Below are 24,151 nucleotides of genomic sequence, written 5' to 3' on the forward strand. Positions count from 1 at the left end.
CTGGATTATAAATAAGTAATTTTTAAAATATTAGATTATTCATGACATGGTATTAAAATGTTGTAATAAATTCTTTATGCTATTGTGTATAACAGTATTATGAATGGTTGTTTAGCTTTATCTCTACGCACTAGATTATTGCAGAGAACTGTGGCAACTTGCGTCGCTTAACATCGCACTGGAAATAAATATTAAATATTACATTTTAATTTCCTCACTTTGGTAACGAGAATGGTATGTTGAACGAGGGTTCAGAATTCAGCAGAAAGTCGGGAACGGAAGTGTAAGTAGTAAGCCACTAGGTTCCCTCTGATGCAGCGAGAAGCTTGAAAAATATGCTAAAACTTTGCCAAACTTAATTCTACTAAAGTCAAATATATATAATATAAATACACAGCTGTCAGTTAAGGGACCACGTTCCGCTACGTGTCGACTCTGTCAGTTTATTTTAGTAATATATATTTACAGTAAAAAACTGGCTATTAAACGATTCTAGTTAATTTTAACGCGGATTTAACCTTTCTCTATGACGGTAAGTTACTGAAGGTCAAGTGTATTGACACTATACGTCTATAAGTAATTATTGCTAAATGTATTTTTGCCAGCTTTACGCTGTGCCTCGCACACACCTAAGGTTATCCTTAGGTTATGCTTATGCATAAGCGAAGGCAAAAGAGGGAACCTAGTTCCTCGAGTGGGGATAGAACTCAGAACTTGTGCCTCTGCGCCACGGGTGGCCTCAAGAGGTGTGTGACATATGTGACATACGTGACATGGTATGTATGTATATATGGTGCCAAAACACTTATAGGACAATAGATTAGAGTTGATCATAAGATTAACAACTCTAATTCTGCAATAATACATTATACAAGTTACGTATCATCTACTTTTAATCTAATTAAGTACCGACGTTATAACATGACATACCTTCGCCTATTTTAAGGCTCGTATTTATAAATCGCTCTCAAGTCTGAGGTCGATCTTGAGGTTCCGTTTTTATTCTTAGATATTTGATTTATGAATGAAATCGGTATCTCAAGATAGATTTCAGAGTTTAGATCGGTTTATAACTCTAATTGTAGATTATGAGGTGCCTACAGTAGGTTTCATTAATATGATTTCATAATAACACAAATCAATAATAACATAAATCATTTCCTAATAAATGGACTAAAAGATAATCAATTCGAACCCTTACTTCCTGCGTGTTTAAAACTTTAGCTTTACAATAACAAAGTAAATAGATATAGATAAAAGTCTTTTCTTTATGTTTAATATTTTATACAAAATCGCTTCCCACCGCTACGGTGAACGCTAAAGTCATTCAAACTTCGCAACGAATTTTATTGTGATGAATCCAGCACATAGCTGTGTAGGCAAAGGGAACCTGGGAACCTAGTGCTAAGATTTTCCGTTCCGATTATGAAGTTTATACTTATGTTTAATAGGTACAGATAAACGCAAATTATATTAAAGATAAGTAGGCATTATCAATAATTTGTAATATGATAAATATTAATCAACAAAATAAAATTAAAAAAGTTAGCCTTATGCAATAGCCGAGTGCCTGCCCAGTCCATCCACCCTCTATTCCATAGTTCTAGTTAAGCTTTCCGCATTTCCTACGACTCTCACTCTCTCTCTCTCTTGCCTGTGGTTATTTTGCGATGGATTCTAGCTGATGCGTAACAGTAAAATATTTTAACATTCTCTATAGGGTTTCTACGTGATGGACCCGTGGCACCACGCAAGATTTTGAAAAGACAGAGTTCCTTAGTTCTTAAAGAGAAACATGATACCTAATTATATTTAAATTTGACACTTTTCTAGATGTTCTTATATTTATTTAGTTTTCATGACATAATTGATTATTGACGTTCATTCCACTCGTAATATTTAATTGATAGATTTTAAATCGCGTCTCCCATTATTGCGTAATATATGAATGCACGTAACCGAATAGATTCTGACCGAGATGTTACATATTTTTGGATGGTTTTGTTCCAGTTTTAAGACACTCTCATCTCTACTTTCCTGAAATGAGACATTAAGAGTTGAGAGCAAATTTTCAAGCGTGTGCTGTGTGTGCAAATGTGCAGGGCGTAGGATAGGATACACTTTTCCCATGTTCCGCTTTGTGTCGTTACAAGAGGGAGGAAATAAAAGTGATTCATTCCCCTACTGGGAACCGACACCACAACCGTCGCGTTTTCAGCCAGATAGCCTCTCCGTTCAGCCCTAGAGATCATCAGCATCGAGATCAGTGGCGTGCCATAGTTTTAGCTCCGTATTATATCTCTCTCACAGCAGTGAAGGCAAAAGAAACATAGCGCTTAGACACACTGCCGGCCGGTATTTTCCAGATATTGCGTATTGACTGGTCACAAGCGCCGCGGCACAATCACCACGACCGCCGATCCCACATCATAATATTGGTGATGAATCAAAATAGCAACTGTAAAGTTCACACATTTTCAAATGTCATTGTTTTGCTCCTGTCATTTGTATGGCTCTGGCGGTCACAATGCGTAATAACTTGTTCTTGATATACATGCATACAAACGAACATACACACACACACACACATAAGTGATATATACATAATTATGTTTATGTAGTGACTTCGGCCGATGCCTTCAACTTGAACACTACGTCTTGACCAAACCAGTTTTCCGAACAAGTTTTGTTAAATGAGGGCGTCTCATACAAAAAAGGCATAACTAAATTACTGGAATTCTTAGAAAACCTAGATTTTTTGAAACCTAAATGATGAGTGACTTAATTTACCTGTATCTTTTCAAGGACAATGCTTTTAAATTGTAGTCTTGAGTATAGCGATGAGTGTGGTTGTGCGTTCCATTCTCATTCTCAATTTCCCCGCACTGGTAACGAAGCAGTGCGAAGTAGAGTTCCGCCACTAAACACGCAATACTAACAGAATTCGGCGGGAAGAAGTGAACGGAGTGTCTTAACATTAAGTTTCCTATCTTCCCTCTGCCTACCCTGCTATATGAGGGGTACTGCGTTAAGGTACAAGGCACAAAAGAAAATAAAAACTCAATAAAATGTGCTCTGTCTTCGATATTCTTAATTAAATACACAAATAAGTTTTACTATACCTTTTGAACCTACAATCATTGTACGTCGAGTAACAACTGAGTCACAGCGGTTAAAACAAAATAACCTTCGGCTCCAAGTTCAAGTATTTTAATCAGGCTATTATGTAATATATGTATAGGCCGTTATGTTTATGTTATACATATATGTATATATAATATATTTTTTATTATCTACACGCACATCACGCATGTTGGAGAGACAGCTTACTAAAAGACAGATTTTTATTATAGAGCGGCGTTGAGTTCCGCTACTTGAGACGCTACGTGACGAAAACTGGGTGATGTGTGAAAAAGAGTGTCTTAACACTAGGTTCCCCCCAAAACTAGGTTTGTGCATTGTGATGCGGGGAAAGAAGCCGAAGGTGTTTAATAAAACCGTATAAATAATACATTTGTACGGTCTTATTAAATACTTCGGCTTCAATCAAATCAATACATACACTACAAATACAAAGTATGTTCTTCATGGCGCAATGATGATGTGATGAGGCAAAGTAGTTTATTAGGTTCTGATTGCAGTTCTGGTTTGAGTCAAACTCACACAGCCATGAATCTATAATCTTTTCTCTATTATCTCTTTATAGTTTTATTGTTTTTAATTTTTTTTCAGCTTCTCGCTGTATCCCGCACATAGTAGGGTAGACATGTGTGACACTTCGTTTCCCACTTTCCCACCACTGGAGGCATTAGGCGCTATAAAGGTGAGTTATTCCAACTCACACTTGACCGGTTTTTAAGTGGAACCAACCATAACGTCGACTATACGACTCGTACCACGAGCACGAATATAAACAAGAACATAAAACCATTAAATAAAACAAAATAATTGTTTTAAATTTGATTCGAAACCGGCTTTTTGTTGCGAAACTTGATTGAATTCTTGTTATTTTAAATGCCATTTGTGTAAATACCTTTTATATGATTGTGTCCATCATATTACTTACTTATTACAACTTATGTCTGCAGTAAGACTAACGTGATACAATATAGCCTGAAGTTCCTGAGATTAGCGCGCTTAACTAAACAAACTCTTCAGCTAAGATTTAGATACTCGAATGATAGTGCGGCGTTGAATTCCACCACCCAACACGCAATGCCTCTAGAAATCGGCGGAAAGTGGGGAAGGAACTTAGGAATGGAGGAAACATTAAGTTCCCTGTGGCCGCATGTGGCTGAATGGAATGTCTTGATGGAAAACGCAATATCTTAAGATTAGGGTTCCCATGTTTTTTGTTGTGATGGGCACAGCGTGATGAGGGAATAGAAAACAAAGTGTTGAGCTATGCCACCGTGGAACTCCTCCACAGCTTAAAATACATAAAAAGGACGCACTTAATTATTTTTTTTAAATTTGCTACTGATCCCAGCTCCAGGCTAACCGAGGAGTGATTGGACATTTCACTTTATAGAGATTTTACTTGTAATTATTGTGTATGGAGAAAGTAACAATCATAAAGTTTCTTGCAACAGACGAGCAAAATACTTCAGTTATCATACTTAAGTTAAATTACTGAGCGCGGACGACGTATTATTGCGGCAAAGAAACACGGTAGTTGTGGGTTCAATGCTCGGGGGAACGAATCAGTTCGAAACATTACTTTTTACTAACATTTTTCTTGATACCAGTTAACATTAATTCCATAATTAACCGAATCCACAGTCACATGCTATACTTGCACGTCAACATGACGTCAATAGAAGTTATTTTGTCATATGGGTAACTGGTAAGGGTACCGGTAGTCGGGGAAGTCCCCGGGCCGCGGAGAAATTATACGAGTACGACGAGTATGTTGACATTTGAGATTTAGGAAAATGATTATTGGAATATTCTCATTGAGACTTTGGTTTTTTCCTCAATAAAAATATAAAATTTGTTATATGGAAAGATATAATTGATAATCTTTTATAGGCAGAGGGTACAAGTACTCCATTATATTAATATCGATCATCAATCATTTTCTCATTCTCATAAATCAAGTGCAGTAGCAAATTGCAAGAATCACAAGTGATATATTTTTCACTCTGTCCTATATCGTGAAGGAAGAAAGCATTAAAAAATAAGTTCCGTCATTTAACACGCATATAAGTCTTAACAGTAAATTCCCTCTGTCTATCCCGCTATATGCAAAATACATTCTGCTTCACGCTATACCTTGAAGTTGTTTTTTTAATATAATACAAAATTTTGATTAAACTAAACTACGAGTACATACTAAAGTAAATTTCCGTAAGAAAAATATTGATTTGTTGACGCGTGTGACTCAGCGGTTGTACTCGTGAAGAAGTGGGTCATATCGACAATTTTAATTGGCGTTTGTTTGTGGTTTTCTTTAAGACAATTGTTACATATTTTTTTATTTATCTATTTACCGCACATAGCGGGCTATGTGGAGTGTCACACATCAACAACTCGTGATCGAAGCTGCCGTTCCCCATAACGATCGTAATTCACAATATAATAAAGTAAGTGATACTTTTAAACGCGGTTTTTCCTTCCTCGTATAAAATGGTATTTAAAAAAACTATTACTCTACAATATTCCTTGTCATTTTCCTCGTCATTAGTCGTTTGTGTGTATACCTACATATAAATATGTGACGTTAGTTACAGGTTCGATTTCAAATTCGTGGTAATGTGTAGTAATATAAGTATTTCCCCGGCGACGCGACGTTGACTTCCGCATTTCACATTTGTTTTGTCATAAGATGAGAGGTCATAATGTCGATATGGTTGTGGGTGATAGAGTGCGGCGTTTAGTTCCGTCACCCCATCCAAGCTGTCTCTGTCTAGAATTACCTAGTGGAGAATAGTGTCCTGACACTTTGCCTACCCTACCATGATAGAAAAATGAAATAATGTATTTTTTGTATATCAGTTTGTCAATTGAAAAATTAAATACAAAACAATTTCAGTTGTTATCTGTCCCATTGAAAGATAGTTTATTATTTTATTTTATTTTGCATGTTTGTTACACTTTCGAGGGTAAACATTAACACACTTCTGTTCCTCACTTGCCGCCGAACTCTAGAGACATTGCCTGTTGAGTGGTGACTGGTGACTGGATCTCAACGCCACAATTTAAATTTGTACATTGTTGTTTATAGTATAGTCCAGGACATGAGTTAGGGGGCTCCCCTTAACCTCGGTTGATCTCCACAGTATTAATGATACTGGAGGAAGGTCACGTAAAAAGCACGAGGACCCCCCGGAGGATATGTATGAAGAGGTTGATGACAGTGGACGAGGCGTAAGAGGTACCTAGAGACCGTAGCGTTTGGCGCTCCGTTCTCTCTGACTACCCCGCTAGGGATAAAGCGTAAGAATCTGCGCGTATAAACTAATTAAAATATAAAACGCAATAAGTCAATATCTACGACTTAAATAACCACCGAAGTAAATATGTTTACTATAAACACACGAGTGAGTTCCACCCCTACATTCGGAATTCCCCCAGAACTCCGCGGGAAGTGGGGAACGGAAGTGTCTTAATGGGAACATAGTGTCTTAAATCTACGTACCTAACCTTCTGCATAGCACAGTACTGCTATGCGCGGGATACAGCGCGAAAACATATAGTAAACACCCAGGTAGGTAACTTATTTACATACGAGTATAATTTTCCAGGAAAAATATCGTAAATAACGTTTATATCTAACAATTACATGTAAAATTAATAATTTTGCATGTACTCATATTAAAGTTTATATAAAAGTATAGTTAATATAGTATAGATTTTATATAAATAAATGTTGTCCACTTCACGCTGTATCCCCAATGGAACAGGCAAGGTTAGGTTCCCTACCTAACGCTAAGCCACTTCGTTACCCACCTGTGGCTGACGGAACCCTTTGCCCGCCCTGCGGGATGCGCGGGATACAGCGTGAAAAAATAGTTTATTGTACTCATTCTATTATTGTATTAAGTTCTGATGAGTATCGATGATCTCAAAAAGGTATAATAAAAATGTAAATTATATTATTCACAGTCAGGTTATTACATTACTCATTTGATTGACCTAACATTAGGTGTTTGTGGTTTTGAGTACTTGGTCGATCAAATAGTCATGTATATAATATTTACCTATGTATATTTAGGTATATATAACATATATATCTGTTTTTTAGGGTTCCGTACATTTTAAGGAAAAAAGGAATTCTTATAAGATCACTTTGTTGTCTCTGAGTCCGTTTCTCTGTCTGTCTGATAAGAGCCTTTATCTCAGAAACGCTTCGATATATGGAGTCGATTTAAACTATCTACGATCCCTTAATTTTATGAAAAAAATATTATTTGTACATTTACTTAAACAAAAGATATAATTTATAATTTTGAAGGCATCGCGTGTATGCGCTGTATAGTGGCGCAACTCAACGCCGCGCTTTGTCCCGTTGCCAGAGCGAAGAAATGAAAATAGTAAGCTCGGGTTAAATCTATAGAATCTATAAAACAAATTACTTCTAGATCTAGAATAAGAAACGAAACCTCTAATAGAATAACGAAGATAATTGTTTCGTTTAAGAATATTTTAAAATGATGACTTTATTGTCCACGTGTCTCCGTGCTTAGATCGCACCAGCACCTGCACCTCGCTTCCTTATAAGTAAATATGTATAATGTAATTATTTAATGTGTATGTATTATTGATGGTAATTATTCGCCTGCTACTTTGTTTGGACTTTGAGACGTAAAATGGAAAATTAACTTTTTCTTGTTCCCGTAAGAATTAAAAGAAATTATCACAGTGCTCCCCTACGCTCCCTAACTTACCTATGTCGTGAATATACGTAAGACCTCATAAGGACGCCCGACTGGCACTTTTTAATTTCTTATTTATCCTTAATCCCACCAAAATTAGTTCTTAAAATATGGCGTTTCGAGCTTGCCATGCCAAAATCAAGGAGTCCAAAATATGTGAAAGAAAATATTGACATAAGTGTGTCATTGGATATAGACGTCAACAGATAGATATATAATAAGAATATGGTCTCAAAGGAAAAATCTTAATAACATTAAAATTTAATCTTTTCGGCTTCCGCATATTTTTGGTCATCACGGGATTCCCATATTATATTTATAGCAAAATGTTAACTTTATATATTTATGTAACATTAATTGACGTAACATATGAAACTGGATCGAAGACGTCGCGGCTCAGCGACAAAGTGGTTTACTATAAACGCGACGGTTATGAGCTCGATTACAATTCGGGGTAAATTAAATATTTTTTTAACAATGCAAACCTTTAACCCATTAATTTTCGTCACCCTAAAATGGGGGGTTTTTAGTTTTTAACACTTGGTTCCCTCTGTTCACTCAGGTATATGAGAGATACTTTAAGAAATATATTTTAGGGGTCATCGCGTGACTGAAAGTATCTATTATTTTAAAAAAACTTACCAATTAGTAAAGATATAGTGCCGTATCATTACTATTGTTTTCATTATAATCATTGGGTGCTCAGAATTAAAACTAGTATTTAGGGTTAATTAATATTTGTTTTTAATTAGAAACACTGGAATATGTTTAAGTAACTTTAAATTTGATTAATAAAGATAATTTCAAGAGAATTCCAAACAGAGGAAAAATAACTAAATCATTCTCGGGACTGAAATGACAATCGTCACGTTTGTTTTTATTTGAAAAAAAAAAGTGTTTTGTGTTTATTGTCTTAAGTTAACAAGAAGAGTAGAAGATAAAAAGCTTTCCAAAAGGTCCTTCTCACAAATATTAGGTACCTACTTATGTTAGTAAAAAAACTATAATTCATAATGACAGTTATATTTTCTGAGCAAACTAGTTTATTTCAACTTTCACAAAATTTGTTAAAAAAATTTTGCAATATTTAATTTTATATGAAATGATGTGACTTTTCCTTAATATGGTAATTTTGGACTTCACATATCCAGTATTATTTATTACTATACTCTATACTAATATTATAAAACGGAAGAGTTTGTTTGGTAGAGGGCGCTTATCTCAGGACCTAGTGGTTCGAAATGAAAATAGTTTCTATGTGAGATTGTTCATGTCATGTCATGTCAGAGTCACCGGGCTCTTAGAATGTCTCGTGTGTCATACTACTGGTTACGTAGGGGGGCAAAGCCGCAGGTAAATGCTAGTTTTTATATTATATATTTTTTAGCTTCAACTGTATGTCGCACATAGCAGGGTAGACAGAGGGAACCTAGTGTTAAGACACTCCATTATCATTAAAACACTGTTCCACACTATCCCCCAAATTCTGGACGTATTGCTGCTGAATAACGGAACTCAACTGAAATCGCACCTATAACCAGTCACGTTTGGAGTCACACGCTTGGCCTCTGCGCCACGATCGGATATGATACAGAACCAAAGGTTTTTTGTTTATTTATTTTTTATCCACTGAACAATTTTTTTTTCCTTAATAATTATTAAAAGTAAAATATTTTTAAGTTAATATAAATTATTGGCATCGTAATCGTAATTGTACGGGGAAATCTGTGATTACATTAGCATTATCTGCAGGAAGACTAACCTTCCCTGTAGAGAACTTAATGAACTAACAATTCATTGTTTTTGCAAAATCTTAATAAATTATTTATTATTTTAGCGTGTGAATATTGAATATGACTTTAAAAATATAACGAACATGTACAGTAGGTGTGTCCGTCGTCGTGACTCAGACTGTGATTGCGACAAGCGACAGTTGTAGATTCGATTCCCACTCCGCTAACAAAACAAAGGGCGATGTTAATTCCCGATACTTAAGCGGTAGATATTTGCATATTTATTATGCGGAATGCAGCACTAGTTACATGTCAGTTAAGTTCCCATTAAGTTGTCGTTAAGTTCCAGTTAAGCATTAAGCAGAAGCAAGGGCACATTAGTTATTTTAATCCGACTGGCGGTCGGGTCCTGAGAATTTTACTCTATTGTGTTTTATCAACATTATCGAAGGCTTTATCAATTATAAAAAAATACCTTACAATTTAATGTGAAACCTTCAATTATATAATATATTATATATTAATGAAATTTTGCAGTTTTTGGCAAATCTCTTGTTATCAGTCATTCTTTGTTTTGACTAACGTTTTATTTGTGGGAACTAAACGTCTTAAAAACTCGCTGTCCTTATGTGCGTATCGTGTGTTTGAATCGTGATCTTGTATATAGTTGAAATGTTGAAGATATGAAAATAATAGATTCCCCGAGTGGAAAACAAAGCTACAACTACGGCGTGTCGTTGAAACATATAATGTTTCGTTTTAGATATTATTAAATACACTACACTCACACTCACATTGCACTTTTGTCGCTTGGTTTCGTTTCACACACTAAATAAATATCATTGTATTGTTTTCGAGGAAATGAAATATTGAATAATTTTATTTTCTCGCTCTGGTGGCAAAGAAGGTCGGAAGTCTCCAGAATGCGAAAGTGGCTAAGGGAAGTGTTTTAAAGGGAACGGAGCGTGTTCCCAGGTTTTGTCTACTTTGCTATGCGCAGGATACAATGTGAAGATAAAATAGTCCAGTAGTCACGTCTATGCGTTGTCTGTGAGTCTCTCGGGGCGGAAGATTTTTATATAAATAGCATAAAAAAATGCTTAGTTTTAATTAAATGAATATATAACGTAATATACTATAATAATTTAAAATTGAAATATAATTCATATTTAATTGTCTTTAAATTTGCCGCTAATTTTGTAATGCAGCTAGCAAGTGTACAAAAAAATATATTTATTAGATACTTTTTGTAAAAAATTGTGACGTTAGTATCTAACATTTAATAATATTTATAAAAGAATACAAATATGTGTCAATGAAACACGGTGTTGCGAGTCGATGGTCGATTCCCAACCGGAGGAATGAATTATTTTCATTTCCTCGCTCTGGTAACAAACAAGACAAATGGCGCTGTTGAGTTCGGCCACTCAGTTAGTCTTTAAGTTTCATCTGCATAACAAAAAGATCTCTAACGGAAATATTTACAATAACAAGGAAACCATCAAGCCCTATACCTGTTTTATAAAAACTGGAATGCTCTTCAGTTTTGACGACTTCCTTAAGAAAAAAAATTATAGCTTATTTTGTGTGAAACTGCTCGAACAAAAGTGGCCTAATTAAAATTTTATAATATTTGCGTAAATATTATTTTCATTTTATTTTTTGTCTTTAGCTATTAAGAACAATCTTAGATGATTTGGGCAAGTAGAGAAGTTGAGTAGAGAAAGTATAGAAAAATAACTATATAAAATAAGAAAAGTAAGTAAGAGAATCCTCGGTCGATTTTCGAGAATACAGTATGGACGACGCTGGAAAAAAGAAACGTAAACAGCATGTCGAGGTCCTCTCATGTACAAGGAGGTTGATAACAACGTTTTCAATTTTATAATTTTTGTAACTAATGAACGGAAGTTTTTTTAAAATCTGTTGAAATCCGAGATGGGGCTTACAGCCAGCAATAGCATATTTTTACTTATAAATTAAATAACATATTAACGACTTCCTTTACTTATTATTTTGTATTAAATTTTAACTAATTTTCATAATAAAGTCGTTTGTATTACTTATACGATAACTACGTTTAAGTTTATTGTGTCACGAGTACTTTATTAGAAACCATAGAAACTATAAGGTTATATTATTTATTTTGATATTTTCTATGGCTTCGCAAGTTTAAAAAATGAAGGTAACATAATTAGCGGTAATCGAACCCCGTTCCTCCAAATGGGAATTAATAACCTAAAGTATATTTAAAGCTCCCTTTAACGTATAGTATAACACTTTTTGTCATAATGATTACAGAAATCAGGTCCACAAAATATGCAAATTCAAATTTGTTAACCGGTCAGTTTTTATAATGTAAAGTACCTTATATTAATTGTAATAAACAAATAACCTGCTTTATTAATTTAGATATTATACATTACCATAAAGAACCCACTTACAAAATCTATAATGTTAGCTATAGGTAAACGTTTAAGTAGGTACAGCTACGTTGAATTTTATATAAGTCTAGTTAAAATCAGCTTCACGCTGAATCCCGCATACAGAAGGGTAGGCCGATGGAACTTAGTGTTAGGACACTCCTTTCCTCATTTTCCACCAAATTCTGAAGGCATTGCGTGATGAGTGGCAAAACTCAACACTGCACTTGGTCTCGACATGAGAGCAAAAAATGAAAATATAAATGTAAAAAAGTATTTCACTTGCTCGAGTGAGAATCGAACCCACAACCAGTCGCGTTTGCAGTCACACTTTGTGACCCTGCGCCATATAAGTTTAGTTCTTGCCTGCAATTTTGTTTGTGTGAAATAAGTTTCCATTTGTGTAGGAATTTCAATTTTTTCTTCCTTTTTTCTCGATTTACTCCGTAGGTAGGCCTAGGTACCTATAATAGTTATCGGATTGTCTATCTGTCACTTAGTAATGGAGGAGTTTCATATAAAGATATATAACTTTTTACAGATCTTGTAATAATTCTTAATAACGAGTCATTTGAAATACTTAAATTCATAAATTTGTGTGAAGCTTAATTGAATATTAGTTTATTTTCCTTAAATACTTTATGCTATTACTGGGCACAAGCATGTCAATGTCAATGCGACAGGTTGTGGCTTCGATTTCCACTTGAGGAAATTAAATATTTAATATTTTCGTTTCTTGTATCGAGGTATCGAGGCAAGGCGCGACACTTAATGCAGTGTCAGCTCAGCTCCCTCTACGTAGGGTACGTAGAGCGTACCCCGTGGAGCTTGCTGTTTAGTTAATGAGCATCTGTTTTGGACAGATTGCCATTTCATTTGGAACAGTCAATAGTCTAGAGTGGGGGTGTACTCTATCAGCTGATATGCTTAAAAGTGACTCTACATTGGATGTTCCGTATGGACAAACAACGTAGTCGCGGCCAACATTTAGATAAAGTAATCTTTATAAATTAATTGGGAAGTAATGATTTATAATCCCCAATAAAAACTGCAGTATTTTCCCAATTGTTTTGTTTTTTTGGAAGGTTAATTTTATTCTAACGAAACAATTAATTGTTTTTTATATAGATTTTATGATAATTGTTTAATAAATATGATATTAGTGATACAATTATGAGTAAGTACATGCAATAGTTTTAAATTACGCATAATACCATGCGAGTGAATTTAATGTTTATAATAAAGATGTTTCCTCGTTGTGGTCAACTTTTAGCGTCGTCATCAAATCGTCTGGATATATCAGGATATGCAAAGAGCTTACTCTTAAGACGCTGTGTATTAATTGATTTTGCGTCGTGTCGTGGAACTTAATGCCGAAATCACATGTACAGAAATGGAATATATACTGCTAAGGTACTATGTACTCTACTTTTCGTAAATTTTTCGAGCCATTGTGTGTTGGGTTTCAGAACTCACCGAGCTTTGTGTTGTTACCTTACCTGAACAAAGAAATTAAAATAATTCTTTGCTTAAAGAACTGAATACACAACCCTCGCCTCGTACGCTGCACATTGTGGTCCTTATACTTCCTCAAGTATAAGTAAATATATAAATAAACTTAAAGTGCCATTACTCGTTAGTTACTTTAAAGTGAAAAAGAAATTTAGGCCATTTTCGTCAATTAAAACAATTAAAGATAAAAAATTGAATTAAATTAACACCAAATACACTTTGTACTTAGAATATATTATATATTTTAAAAAATAAAATTGAGGCCGTATCGTATCGTAGCGTAGCGTCGCGTGGCAGCGTCAGACTGTAATCGCGATGGGTGTGGATTTAATTCCCAGTTGGGGTACTTTTTTACTTCTTCGCTCTGCCAACAAGACACAGCGGCGTTGTGTTCCGACACTCTACGCGCGCCGGTCAACGGACTCTCTTAAGTTAACTCGTAAGTTTCCCATTGCTTAAATTGCGATGTGTGGAATACAGTGTGAAATAAAAACATAATCTAAAAAATATATTTTGTGGGATATCACTGTCTATTGTATGGTAAAATATAAAGTTGTAGAAATGTTGACTTACGCCACTTTTAAATTGAAGATGTGATATATTATATTGTAGGTACATATAAAATGGCCTGACGAGTGGTTTTGCTGATAACAATTATATAGCCGAGGAAATTAAATTATAATTACATTTATAAAGACATTGTTAATTTTAAAAAGATATTTACAAATTTTTGTTTTAATTTTGCACACGCGTGCCAAAGAAACGTGACGGTTGTCAGTTCGATTCCCATTCGAGGGAATGAAATAATATTTTCATTTGACTTGGTGACAAAGCTAAGTGCGGCATTGAGTTCAGCCACTAAGAATCGGCTTCAAGAATTCGGCGGAAAATGGAATTATCTGATCGGGAACATTAAGTTCCCAGGTTACCTCACCTTAACCTGCTATACCGGCTGAAGATAACAGTCAATGTAACAGTGTCACAACGACTAAGACAGCGTGACGCGTTCGTTGTGGGTTCCATACCAAATCGAGAGAAAAAAATACGTAATACATATTATTTTATTTCTACGCTCTGGAAGACAAAGCGCGGCATTGAGTTTTGGCCACTAACATTCGAGCCAAAACTAGGGAACGGAGTGTCTAAACACTAGGTTTTCTTAATCGTGCGCGCGTGAAAAATCCTTCTTACCTTGTATAACAGAGAAATCAGACATTCTTTATTAATACTTTAAAAAGATGTTATGCAAAAAAGTCCATGAATTTTGAACCTGTGACCATCGCGTGCTGTACGAATTAGATATTATCGTTACTCAAGTCTAAAAAAATAATTAATCATTTAATTAAGTAAATCATTTAAGTATAAATAATCTGTATTCACTAAGTGGGTACTTACACTAAGCACTTGGCGGTAGTGGTTAACTTATAATGATTTCCTAGAGATCCTGTGTTCGAATCTATTTTTATTTAGGTAAAATAATTTAATATATTTGTAAATAAGAGATGTACTACTTCAAGAATAAAGTATTTAACTACAAAAGTATAAAAACCTAAATAATATTTGTAACAAAAACTAATATAAACTAGTTTTAATTATTATTCTCTTTATAGACAATATTTAAAATCTAAATGTCAAAATTCTAAATTGCTAGCTATTCAACGAGTATTAAAGAAGTGTACGACGGGCTGTAAACACGACGCTTGTGGGTTCGATACAACTCGGGGGAAAGGTAACATTTAAAAACCTATATTTATACCGTAACATAAACTCGACGGAGCGCCGCTTTAAGTTCCGCCACTCTACAATGTGTCTCAGACTGCTTCAAGAGGAAGCCTTAAAAAGTATTATTTATAAAGTTTAAGTGTTGCAATTTCTATCGACAATAACTAAAGTATATGTATGTTTTGCTTTGCGCTGTATCCTTCACTTAGCATGGTAAGAAGAGGGAATTGGGAACCTATTGTTAAGACATTCTGTTCCTATTAGGACACTTGCGTTCTTTGGCCTCAATATATTATGCTATTTATAAAATATAACATACTACTGAATTATAGTAATATGATTACTTATCAAACTATGCCGCAAAATGACGTAAAAATATAAAAAAACGTATCGAACGAAGTACACAAGTAAATAATATAATAATTTAATAAAAAAATCGATTCAGAACAATGTATTAGTAGAAACGAAATACTAAGAGGTTTTAGCAAAATGGCAGAAATTGCAGAAATTTCGAGTCATTAATGTAAAGACGCTATTTTATAACCTTTTTTCAAATAATGTTGATAATTTAATTTAATACGGCAATTATCATTGTAAAAAGTTTTATTTTATTACGTCATCGTTGCAGGGTTGAAACTTGGAAAAATATAATTTATTAGTTTGTAGGTACTAATATTAGTAGTTAACTTCAAATTGTCTACGGAGGTGAAGCCGCCGGTAAAAACTAGTCAGTAATACATACACGGGGGGCTGAGGAATAAGGTGAGGGGTCGTTGAATTCGTGCCTATCCCATAAGAGTATTGTGCCCATCCCAGGAATTTAACTAATGAAAATTAGCCCTAAGAAATAAGAAAAAGTTTACTGAACATATCTGTTCAAAGCTAAAGTCCAGGCGCGCTCTGAAAATAACGTTTTCGCTCTAATTTCTCCCAAAACATAAAAAAAACAAAAAAACTTACTAAATCAAAAAATCCGATGCTGTCTTCTTTTTTTCTTATTTCCAAATCATAAGTCTTTCCTTTGTGGTTGACGAACCGTTTACTTTGGCCCTTCATTACAAGAACACTAAAACACTAAAAATAATCGCAGAAAAAAAAGGAAAAGACACTCAACTAACATACAAAGAATGGTTATTTTTCTATATATTAGTTTAAATTTTAAAACCTTTTTCGTACACGACCGCCCTGTTAGCGAATACGGCGTGGACTAAAGTCGCTGAGGACTAAGAAGTTGAACTAATAATAAAATAACCGTTGGAAAACCCCTTTTTAGTTCGACGGTAGCGGTAGTGAGTCATAGCTGCAGGTATGGATAAGCCTGGCTGGACACGACGCGCGGCACCCGGGGGAATGATATTTTTAATTGTTTCACATTTCCCCGGGAAATTTGGCAACGGAGTGTCTTAACAGTAGGTTCCCCCTGAACTTTGTTTATTGGGAACTGATAAATTTGTGTTAAAAGTGAGTTATAGAGTACGGAGTGCATTTTCACTTGTACTTTTGTATCAAGTCTCCTATTAAGATCCTCTTAAAAAAGATTTGGGGAATATTTGCGACCGTCGTGGCACAGTGGCACAGTGGCACAGCTTCCCTTTATGTACCTACTGTAAGTGGGACAGTTGTGGGTTTGATTCCCCCTAGTTCTGTGTAGTAACAATTAAACAGGAACCTGAGCGTTCCTCAGGGGTAAGCGTTAGACATCCCGCCCCCGCGTGCCCACCTGATACCTCGCTCTACATGCCAAGAACGTGAGGCCGATTTGATTTTATAAACACATTTTTCGTTTAAAATTTAAAAACCAGCAAATATGTAGGTACTATAGGTACCTATTAATAAAGATATTTTTTCCATCGACTAGTATCAACCCACATAGACCGTCAATCGCCTTATCCCGCAAATTGCAGGAAAGACAATGTCTTGCTTTCTTTAGTCTGTGGGGAGAAAGAACCAACGACTATTATATTTACAGCTACGTTATTCCACTGTGCCACGACAGACGATCAGTACTTTTTTTAGCTTCACGTTTTATCCCGTGCAAAGTAGGGTAGGCAGAGGGAACCATGGAACCTCGATGTGAACCTCTGATGTCTCTGACTCGGTTCACATTAAGACACTTCCGTGGGTCACTATCCGCGCAGCATTGCGTGTTGCCGCGCCTTGCCTACTTATCAGGGCGAGAAAATAAAAATATGTATTATATACTTAATTTCGTCGAGTGGGAATTGAACCCACAGTATGTCATGTTTACACGCGCGTACTTGTTTGTGCTCCTACGTCCGGCTCTACGTCTGGCCAAATATATGAACAAATTAAAATATAATATCGTAAAAGAACTCTACAACAGATAAACAGAATAGTACAACTTCTATTTCTCTTAAAATTATCCTTCTAAGAGAAAACAGCACCGACAGCGTTCAGCAGTTTCAGCCCGTTTGCTGCAAGCGTGTTAGTGACCTGCGTATTCTTCCATCTTATTCTTATATTCTGTTGGTTGATGGTTGATGGTAAATGATTTTTCTATTTATAGTATGTGTTACTATATTGTTTATTTATATATATATTTTTAAATTAAATAGATAAAGAAGAAGAAGAAGAGATAATTGTTATTGAGATAATTTCTCTTCTTCTCTTTAATTATTATATCTTATTTTTCATCTTCAGAAGACAAATGATCTTCATAAGATAATCTGTGTTCTTCTTCTGTATAAGAAAAATGATCTTCACTAGGTAAATTGTATGGTACATCTGTAGAAGATAGATTATCTGAAGTGGGGACAACAGCATCCTTTTGAGTTGAAGCAGCAGCTGTCTTTAAAGTGGAACCAGCAGTATTCTTCACAGAAGAGACAACAGCAAAGAGACCCTTCAGTAGTTGGGGGCCTTCTGCTGCCAATTTGTTGGTGAACTCTTCCAAAGTCTTATTTTGATCAGTGGCCAGTTTACCAATAGTTTCCTTAAATTTTTGCAGATCTACGTTCTTCGAATCTGTTACATCTGAGAAAAGCTTGCGTGCTGTATCCTCTGTTACCTTCACACCGTCTACGATTTTGGCTGAAATGTTTATATACTTTAATGATGCCTAACTGTAACCGCGACGATTGCGAGTTCGATTCCTATTCGGGGGAACGAGTTATTCTCATTTCCTCTGGTAACTAACAAAGCGTGGCTTTAAATTTTGCTACACAACAAGCAGTGACTAGAAAATTGGAGGATGCATAGGGAATGGAGTGTCTTAGCACCAGATTCTCTACGAGCGGGATACGCCGTGAAACAACATGAACATTTTATATACACATATTTTTATTTCAATCAAGAGTGAACAAACAACGTTCGTAATCGCGTAAAGTGATTTTCACGTTTATTTTTTCTATCATCTTAGAAAAATTGATATATTGGCAAATACCCAATCATCATGAATTTTTTAACCAGATATTAAAATAACTAAAAAATATGTAGGTCAAAAGGAAAGCCGAATAGATATAATCGAAAATAAATGACAAGATGAATTTTGCGGCACAAGACGGTCGCGCAGTGGACCACAGAGTCACATTCTGTTTACACTCTGTGCCGCTGTGCCTCAACAGCCTCCCTCTGGGCCGGGACGTCATCAGTGTGGCTTCGCTGGTAGTCAAGTCAGATAAAAATAATTTTGTTGTTCGACTATTATAGTTACTCACAGTCTTTCATCCATTTTACGAGAGTGTCCACTGTGTTTCCTTTTTGTTTTATCAAATTATTAAACGCCTCTTCCATTTTCATATAATGATATATTGCAAATTTGATTGTTATTTGTCAAATTACTTTTTTTATTTTGAAAGTGATTTACATTCATGGATTTTTATTTTTTACTCTTTCTTGTTTATTTAATAATATTTTCTTTATTTAATAGAAAAAATAACTTTACCTCAAATGGAATTGAACCTGAGTCAAAAAGTTATTCTTGACTCCTATTTTTGATGTACAACATTATATTATTAACAGATGTCTTTTTTAATTTCGACGTTCTGCGATAAGAACTGTGGTTTAAACGAGTCTTACTAAATCGTCGACGTACTTGGATGTTAAACAACAAGCGCGAGTTATAGTCCCTTCCGTAGTCTTCTGCAATGCCTGTCGGTGCCAGTTTTAATGTACATATTAGACAAACGCAACGAGGTTTTGATCTTTTAGTGTTTTTTTCGCCTTAAACTCTAGGGAAAACAAACTAAAAGATTTCCAAAATCGAACCGGAAGGGCGAAGGGTTCGACTTCTGTAAGTATCTTGATGGGGAAGGGAGAGTTTTAACATTGGATTCCCAGATTTCGGGATTGTGAGGGATACAGAATTAAGCTAAAAAAAGTTTTTAAGCCCACTGTTGCCAGTATGTTAGCGTACTCTTCCATAATCTTCTTATGATCCTCAATTCTCGCCATGCCATTTCCATATACCGCCACATAAATGAAGTTGATGGCGGCAAATGGTACAACAAAAGCTAAAAGGTCCATATATAACAAAAGTTACAAGGTTTTAGGGGAAACAAGAGAAACAAAAAAATATATCGTAAAAAAACTATAAAAACGATTACATATATATTAAAAAAATCAGTACACAATTTCTTATTTCTTCTGTAAATTATCCTTCAAAGTGTTGACAGCAGCAATAGCGGCATTCAGCAGTTTGGGGCCTTCTGCTGCCAGTATCTTAGTGAACTCTTCCACTGTCTTCTTATGTTCAGCGGCTAGCTTAGCGACAGCCTCTTTAAATTTAGCCAGTTCCACGTTCTTCACGTCTGCCACGTCTGAGAAGAGCTTGCGTGCTTTATCCTCTGTTACCTTCGCGCCATCTATGATTTTGCCTGAAATATTTACATAGTTTGTTGATGCCGTTAAGGCTGTAAACAAGACGGTCAAGTCTATTCCCAATCGGTAGAATGTATAATATTCATATCCAACGGAAACGGAATGCTTTAACACTAAGTTGTTGTTGTTGCTCTTTATTTATGGCGTTCCGAGCGTGCCAATTCAGCACTAATCACTTCGCCAGTATCATGTTAAATGGAAAACACACAAAGGAGAATGCACGGCCAAAAAGATAATATAACGCAATAGGAGAACGACACTAAGTTCACCCTACCCTATTTCACAATTTTATAAAATTGACATGTTGTCAATTTGTTTTTGTTAAGTTTACTCTTTGTTTTACCAATAGCCGTTTAATAGGTACGGAGGATATAGAACTAAAACACTACGTTGACAATTTTTTTGTGATTCGCGGAACGCCAACAAGCATTCGACTGTAAACACGATATATATAGGTTCGAGTCCCACTTGAGAGAATTAAATTAATTTAATAAGAGAAGGTATAGATTAGTATCGACTTTTGCTTGAACTACAAAATATACAATCTTGTTTTGCCAATTCTCGTAGACTTCGGGAAGTCCTCTCTTAGTACATTTTCTAAAAAACGTACATGCTACATTTTAGCGTTATACGCTGCGTACTTACAATTGTGCGTTGGGAGTAAGTAGAGATATTTTCAAGGGAAACCCACGACTGGAGAGCAAATCTATTCGTGTAAAGGTTTATTCTGCAGCGACCCGCTGTATCCTACGCTGTATAGCATGGTGATCAGAGAGAACCTGGTGTTCAGATACGTTCCATTTTCAATGATGCTACGCCAACGTGTGCGTTGTTTCTCAGAGCTTTAGATATTTAGACTTACTTACAATCTTTCATCCACTTTATGAGATTATCCACTGTGTTTTCTTTTTGTTTTTTTAAATTATTAAACGCGTCTTCCATAATTAATGAACTATATAAATAAGAATATTTATAAAAATGTATTTTTAAAATTTACGTGTACTTTATGTGTATATACTTATTGTTGTTATTTGCCATTTTAATTGTTAGCTGTCAAATTCTTTTTTTTTTCTATTTTTTTATTATGAAAATAATATAAATTCTAGTGGGATGTGCTTTATTTTTATGTAGATACATTTTTGTTTACGAGTACTTTTTAGTTTTTTTTTTATATTTATACTAGCAGCCTTCGCGCGGCTTCCCCTACATGCTTCAAATATATTTTCTAAAGTTATTAAAGGGTATTTTGGAAAATTCCATAAATTATATGGTTCTCTATATACTGTTATACACTTAGTATTATTTAAATCTTTTTGCATTTTATTAGATTTTGCCTCCAAAAATGTAATATTTTGTTATTTCACTATCACTCTATCACATCTATCACACTATATATCTAGTAGTCCTCTTTACCAGTGCGAGGAAGTGAAAATATTAAATATTTCATATCTTGAGTCTCGGAGGATCAATGAGAAAATATATTATTTTTTTCTCTGTTTGTTGGTTTATCTATGCACGCACGCATAAACGCACGCTAGTCTCATAAACGGCTTAACAGACTTAATTAGCAAATTGAAATTCTTAACAGATTATTTAAATAAATTTAGTTTCATCTAAAATTTTTGTGAAGTTATTGCGCGAAAGTGGAACAAACATCGGTCCTCACAAACATTCACATTTATGAAATTAGTAGGATTAATAATTAAATAATATTACAAAGGGATAGAATAGAACAATAAATAAAACATCATTTATATCAATATCACTTTATTTTTGAGTATATAAAAATAATTATATATTTTTAGATTTCAACTTTTCACTTTCTCTCATTTTTATACATTTTGTTTAAAGTACTTAATTTTTTTTGTTTAATTTTTTCTAGCTTCTGTGTACATTAGTATACAACATAAAAAAGTAATTTCGTATAACCAATAATAATAATCATAAATTAAATTAAACAAAATCTAATATAAATCAAATTGACTTTGAATTGGGAACCATATTTTTTTTAATTAGTTAAAAATATACTTTGATAAGGACCCTAAACTATATCGCTTTACAATATATATAGAAAGAGAAAAGACTATCAAAAATACTGGTAACTTAGCCTCGATACAAACACCACAATAAATAATTTTGTTGTTATAAAAAATCGTAGCAAAATTAATGCTGCAACTATAAAAAATATATTTACATAAACAATCAGGTAAGTCTTATTTGTACCAAAAATCGACTAAACACAAAAATAATACAATTCTTATAAATAATTGTATTAAACATTTTAATGCCGGGATTTAAACCTATAGTTTTAAATGATACAAACATAATATCAATTCGAAATATAATTTCAGAACGTATATGATTTAAAAACAAAAAGAAGAGTGTTATGCAATTAAAGTAACAAAGTTATATCTTTTCTTTACCACTGTATCCAGCATATTACAGGTAAGCAGAGGGAAAGTAGTGTTAAGTCAATACATTCTCCACTTTTATAATATACAATATGCAAAGTAATCCTTTTGTAATTTTTGTTCACACCTTAAATTATTATTCATTCATATAAATTAGAAAAATACATATAGACATCCTGTACATTCTTCTACAAGGAGGTACTTTCAATTAAAAAATACTGAAATCTTTTGTATTTATTTTCGTTTTCTTTTTTTTTAAATATAAATTGAAAAAACAAAAATTGAATAGACAATTTGAGACTTTTGGCAATTACTCGTTTACAGGTTAGATACGATGAGTTCATACTACTTTAAAAAACTAAATTTAACTCAACATTTTGTACAGCCACAGACAGTGAAAAACTGTCATTTCGACAGTCAATCGATTTTTTTTTTAATCTAGATAATATAATTTGTGCACGATATTTGAAATATTTACATGTAAAAATTATACTAAAAACGACTTTTTACAATCAATTTTATACTTTACAATGATTTATTATTTACCTCTAGTGTTGTGTCACTCAATGAAAATATAATAATTAAAAAAAATACAAATCACGTACAAGAATTCTCCTTTATCTCACTTTAAATTACAAAGCAAAAAAAATGCTAGTAGCGTTGGTAGAGGGATCTGTCTCTAACTCTACCATAACAATACAATCAACAAAATTCAAATATCTATCTGACAGTACGGTCGACGAGTCACAGCCGACGAATTTAGTTTTAGAATTACTTTTCATTACTTTCTTCCCCCTGAGTACTGAGAAACAATACGTAAAAAAACTTCAAAAGCCTAACTTCAGGGCGGCCACGACTCGGCGGCTGTACTGTACTTTATAATCTATCAACCGTTTAAGCTGGGCTCTTCTTTCGTCGGTCTCTTAGGTATGAAAGAGACAGTCATCATGTCGTCTTCGTCTTGTAAAAGGCAACCGTTTGTTGGTTTGCTGCGGTGGAACAATCTTTAATAGAGAAAATAGAAATTAGTAAAAGATTATTAATGTTTGGAATAAAAAAGCAAACTTTTGACGTCACAATTTAACAAACTCAGAACGAAAACATATAAAAAGTGAAGTAAGGAAAAAAGTATATGAAAATATATGTATTTTTATAAAATAAAAGACAAATGTCATAGTTTTTATTTCATATGTATTTACAAAATAAATAATTATAAACAATATTACACATAAATAAAAGAATTATAAATAAAAAACGGGTTAAATTTGAATCCGCTACCTTTAGATATCAGCAAATGCCGAATGTGCAAGTATACTCTAAATTAGCATTTACAGATTTTAATATAAAACAAAAACTTACAGAGAAACCAATCACCAACACACACCACCGCCACCAAGAGACGCGCAAAAACAAGCAAACAGACAAACAATCAATTAAACAAGCTGTTATAAGAATGAATAAATGAAGGTACATAAATACGAACGAACGCACAAACATACACATAAAATTATTCGATCGAAAGAACGTAGATTGAAAAGAGCAAACAAAGAAACAATTCACATATTATTATTATTATTACCATAATTTTAACAACGACGACTTGAGCGAGTCTCGCTTTCTGCTAGAGTGAGACA

General features: G+C 34.1%; 4 protein-coding genes across 13 annotated transcripts in view; all 4 read right to left on the minus strand.

Moving 5' to 3' along the window:
- LOC146528180 (multidrug resistance protein homolog 49-like) overlaps positions 1-16,474 on the minus strand; it is a 40,769-nt gene extending 24,295 nt beyond the window's left edge. The window contains exon 1 of the mRNA XM_085203972.1: positions 16,228-16,474. Within this exon, the coding sequence (XP_085060098.1) occupies positions 16,228-16,323 (96 nt within the window). The 5' untranslated portion in view covers positions 16,324-16,474. The remainder of the gene's footprint in view (positions 1-16,227) is intronic.
- Positions 16,475-17,911: 1,437 nt separating this feature from the next.
- LOC146528181 (uncharacterized) lies at positions 17,912-19,020 on the minus strand. Its single transcript, XM_085204592.1, has 2 exons — positions 18,945-19,020; positions 17,912-18,318 (listed from the first exon to the last, which is right to left on the minus strand). The coding sequence occupies exons 1-2, from the start codon at positions 19,018-19,020 to the stop codon at positions 17,912-17,914; spliced, it is 483 nt and encodes a 160-aa protein (XP_085060718.1).
- A 612-nt stretch (positions 19,021-19,632) lies between these two features.
- LOC146528182 (uncharacterized) lies at positions 19,633-21,738 on the minus strand. Its single transcript, XM_085203995.1, has 2 exons — positions 20,973-21,738; positions 19,633-20,102 (listed from the first exon to the last, which is right to left on the minus strand). The coding sequence occupies exons 1-2, from the start codon at positions 21,046-21,048 to the stop codon at positions 19,864-19,866; spliced, it is 315 nt and encodes a 104-aa protein (XP_085060121.1). The 5' UTR covers positions 21,049-21,738; the 3' UTR covers positions 19,633-19,863.
- Positions 21,739-21,856: 118 nt separating this feature from the next.
- The window catches only part of ATP7 (copper-transporting ATPase 1), a 46,723-nt gene continuing 44,428 nt past the window's right edge, over positions 21,857-24,151 (minus strand). For 7 of the 10 annotated variants that reach the window (XM_085203985.1, XM_085203986.1, XM_085203987.1 and 4 more), the window contains one exon: positions 21,857-23,521. In XM_085203985.1, coding sequence (XP_085060111.1) covers positions 23,404-23,521 — 118 coding nt within the window. In that variant the 3' untranslated portion in view covers positions 21,857-23,403. Of the gene's footprint in view, positions 23,522-24,096; positions 24,139-24,151 lie in introns of all 10 variants that reach the window. The other 3 variants (XM_085203993.1, XM_085203992.1, XM_085203991.1) reach the window with 3 other exon arrangements.

This window comes from Heliconius melpomene, chromosome 20, assembly GCF_056956725.1.
Source record: "Heliconius melpomene rosina isolate 202511_hmr_F chromosome 20, ASM5695672v1, whole genome shotgun sequence".
Lineage (NCBI taxonomy): Eukaryota > Metazoa > Arthropoda > Insecta > Lepidoptera > Nymphalidae > Heliconius > Heliconius melpomene.

Bases quoted from the DNA above. Each gene is read 5' to 3' on its own strand.
- LOC146528182 (XM_085203995.1), bottom strand. From the start codon at position 21,048: ATGGAAGACGCGTTTAATAATTTAAAAAAACAAAAAGAAAACACAGTG. The intron at 20,103-20,972 runs GTAAGTAAGTCT...TAAATATTTCAG, and splicing joins CATAAAGTGGATGAAAGATT to GCAAAATCATAGATGGCGCG.
- LOC146528181 (XM_085204592.1), bottom strand. From the start codon at position 19,020: ATGGAAGAGGCGTTTAATAATTTGATAAAACAAAAAGGAAACACAGTG. The intron at 18,319-18,944 runs GTGAGTAACTAT...TAAACATTTCAG, and splicing joins CGTAAAATGGATGAAAGACT to CCAAAATCGTAGACGGTGTG.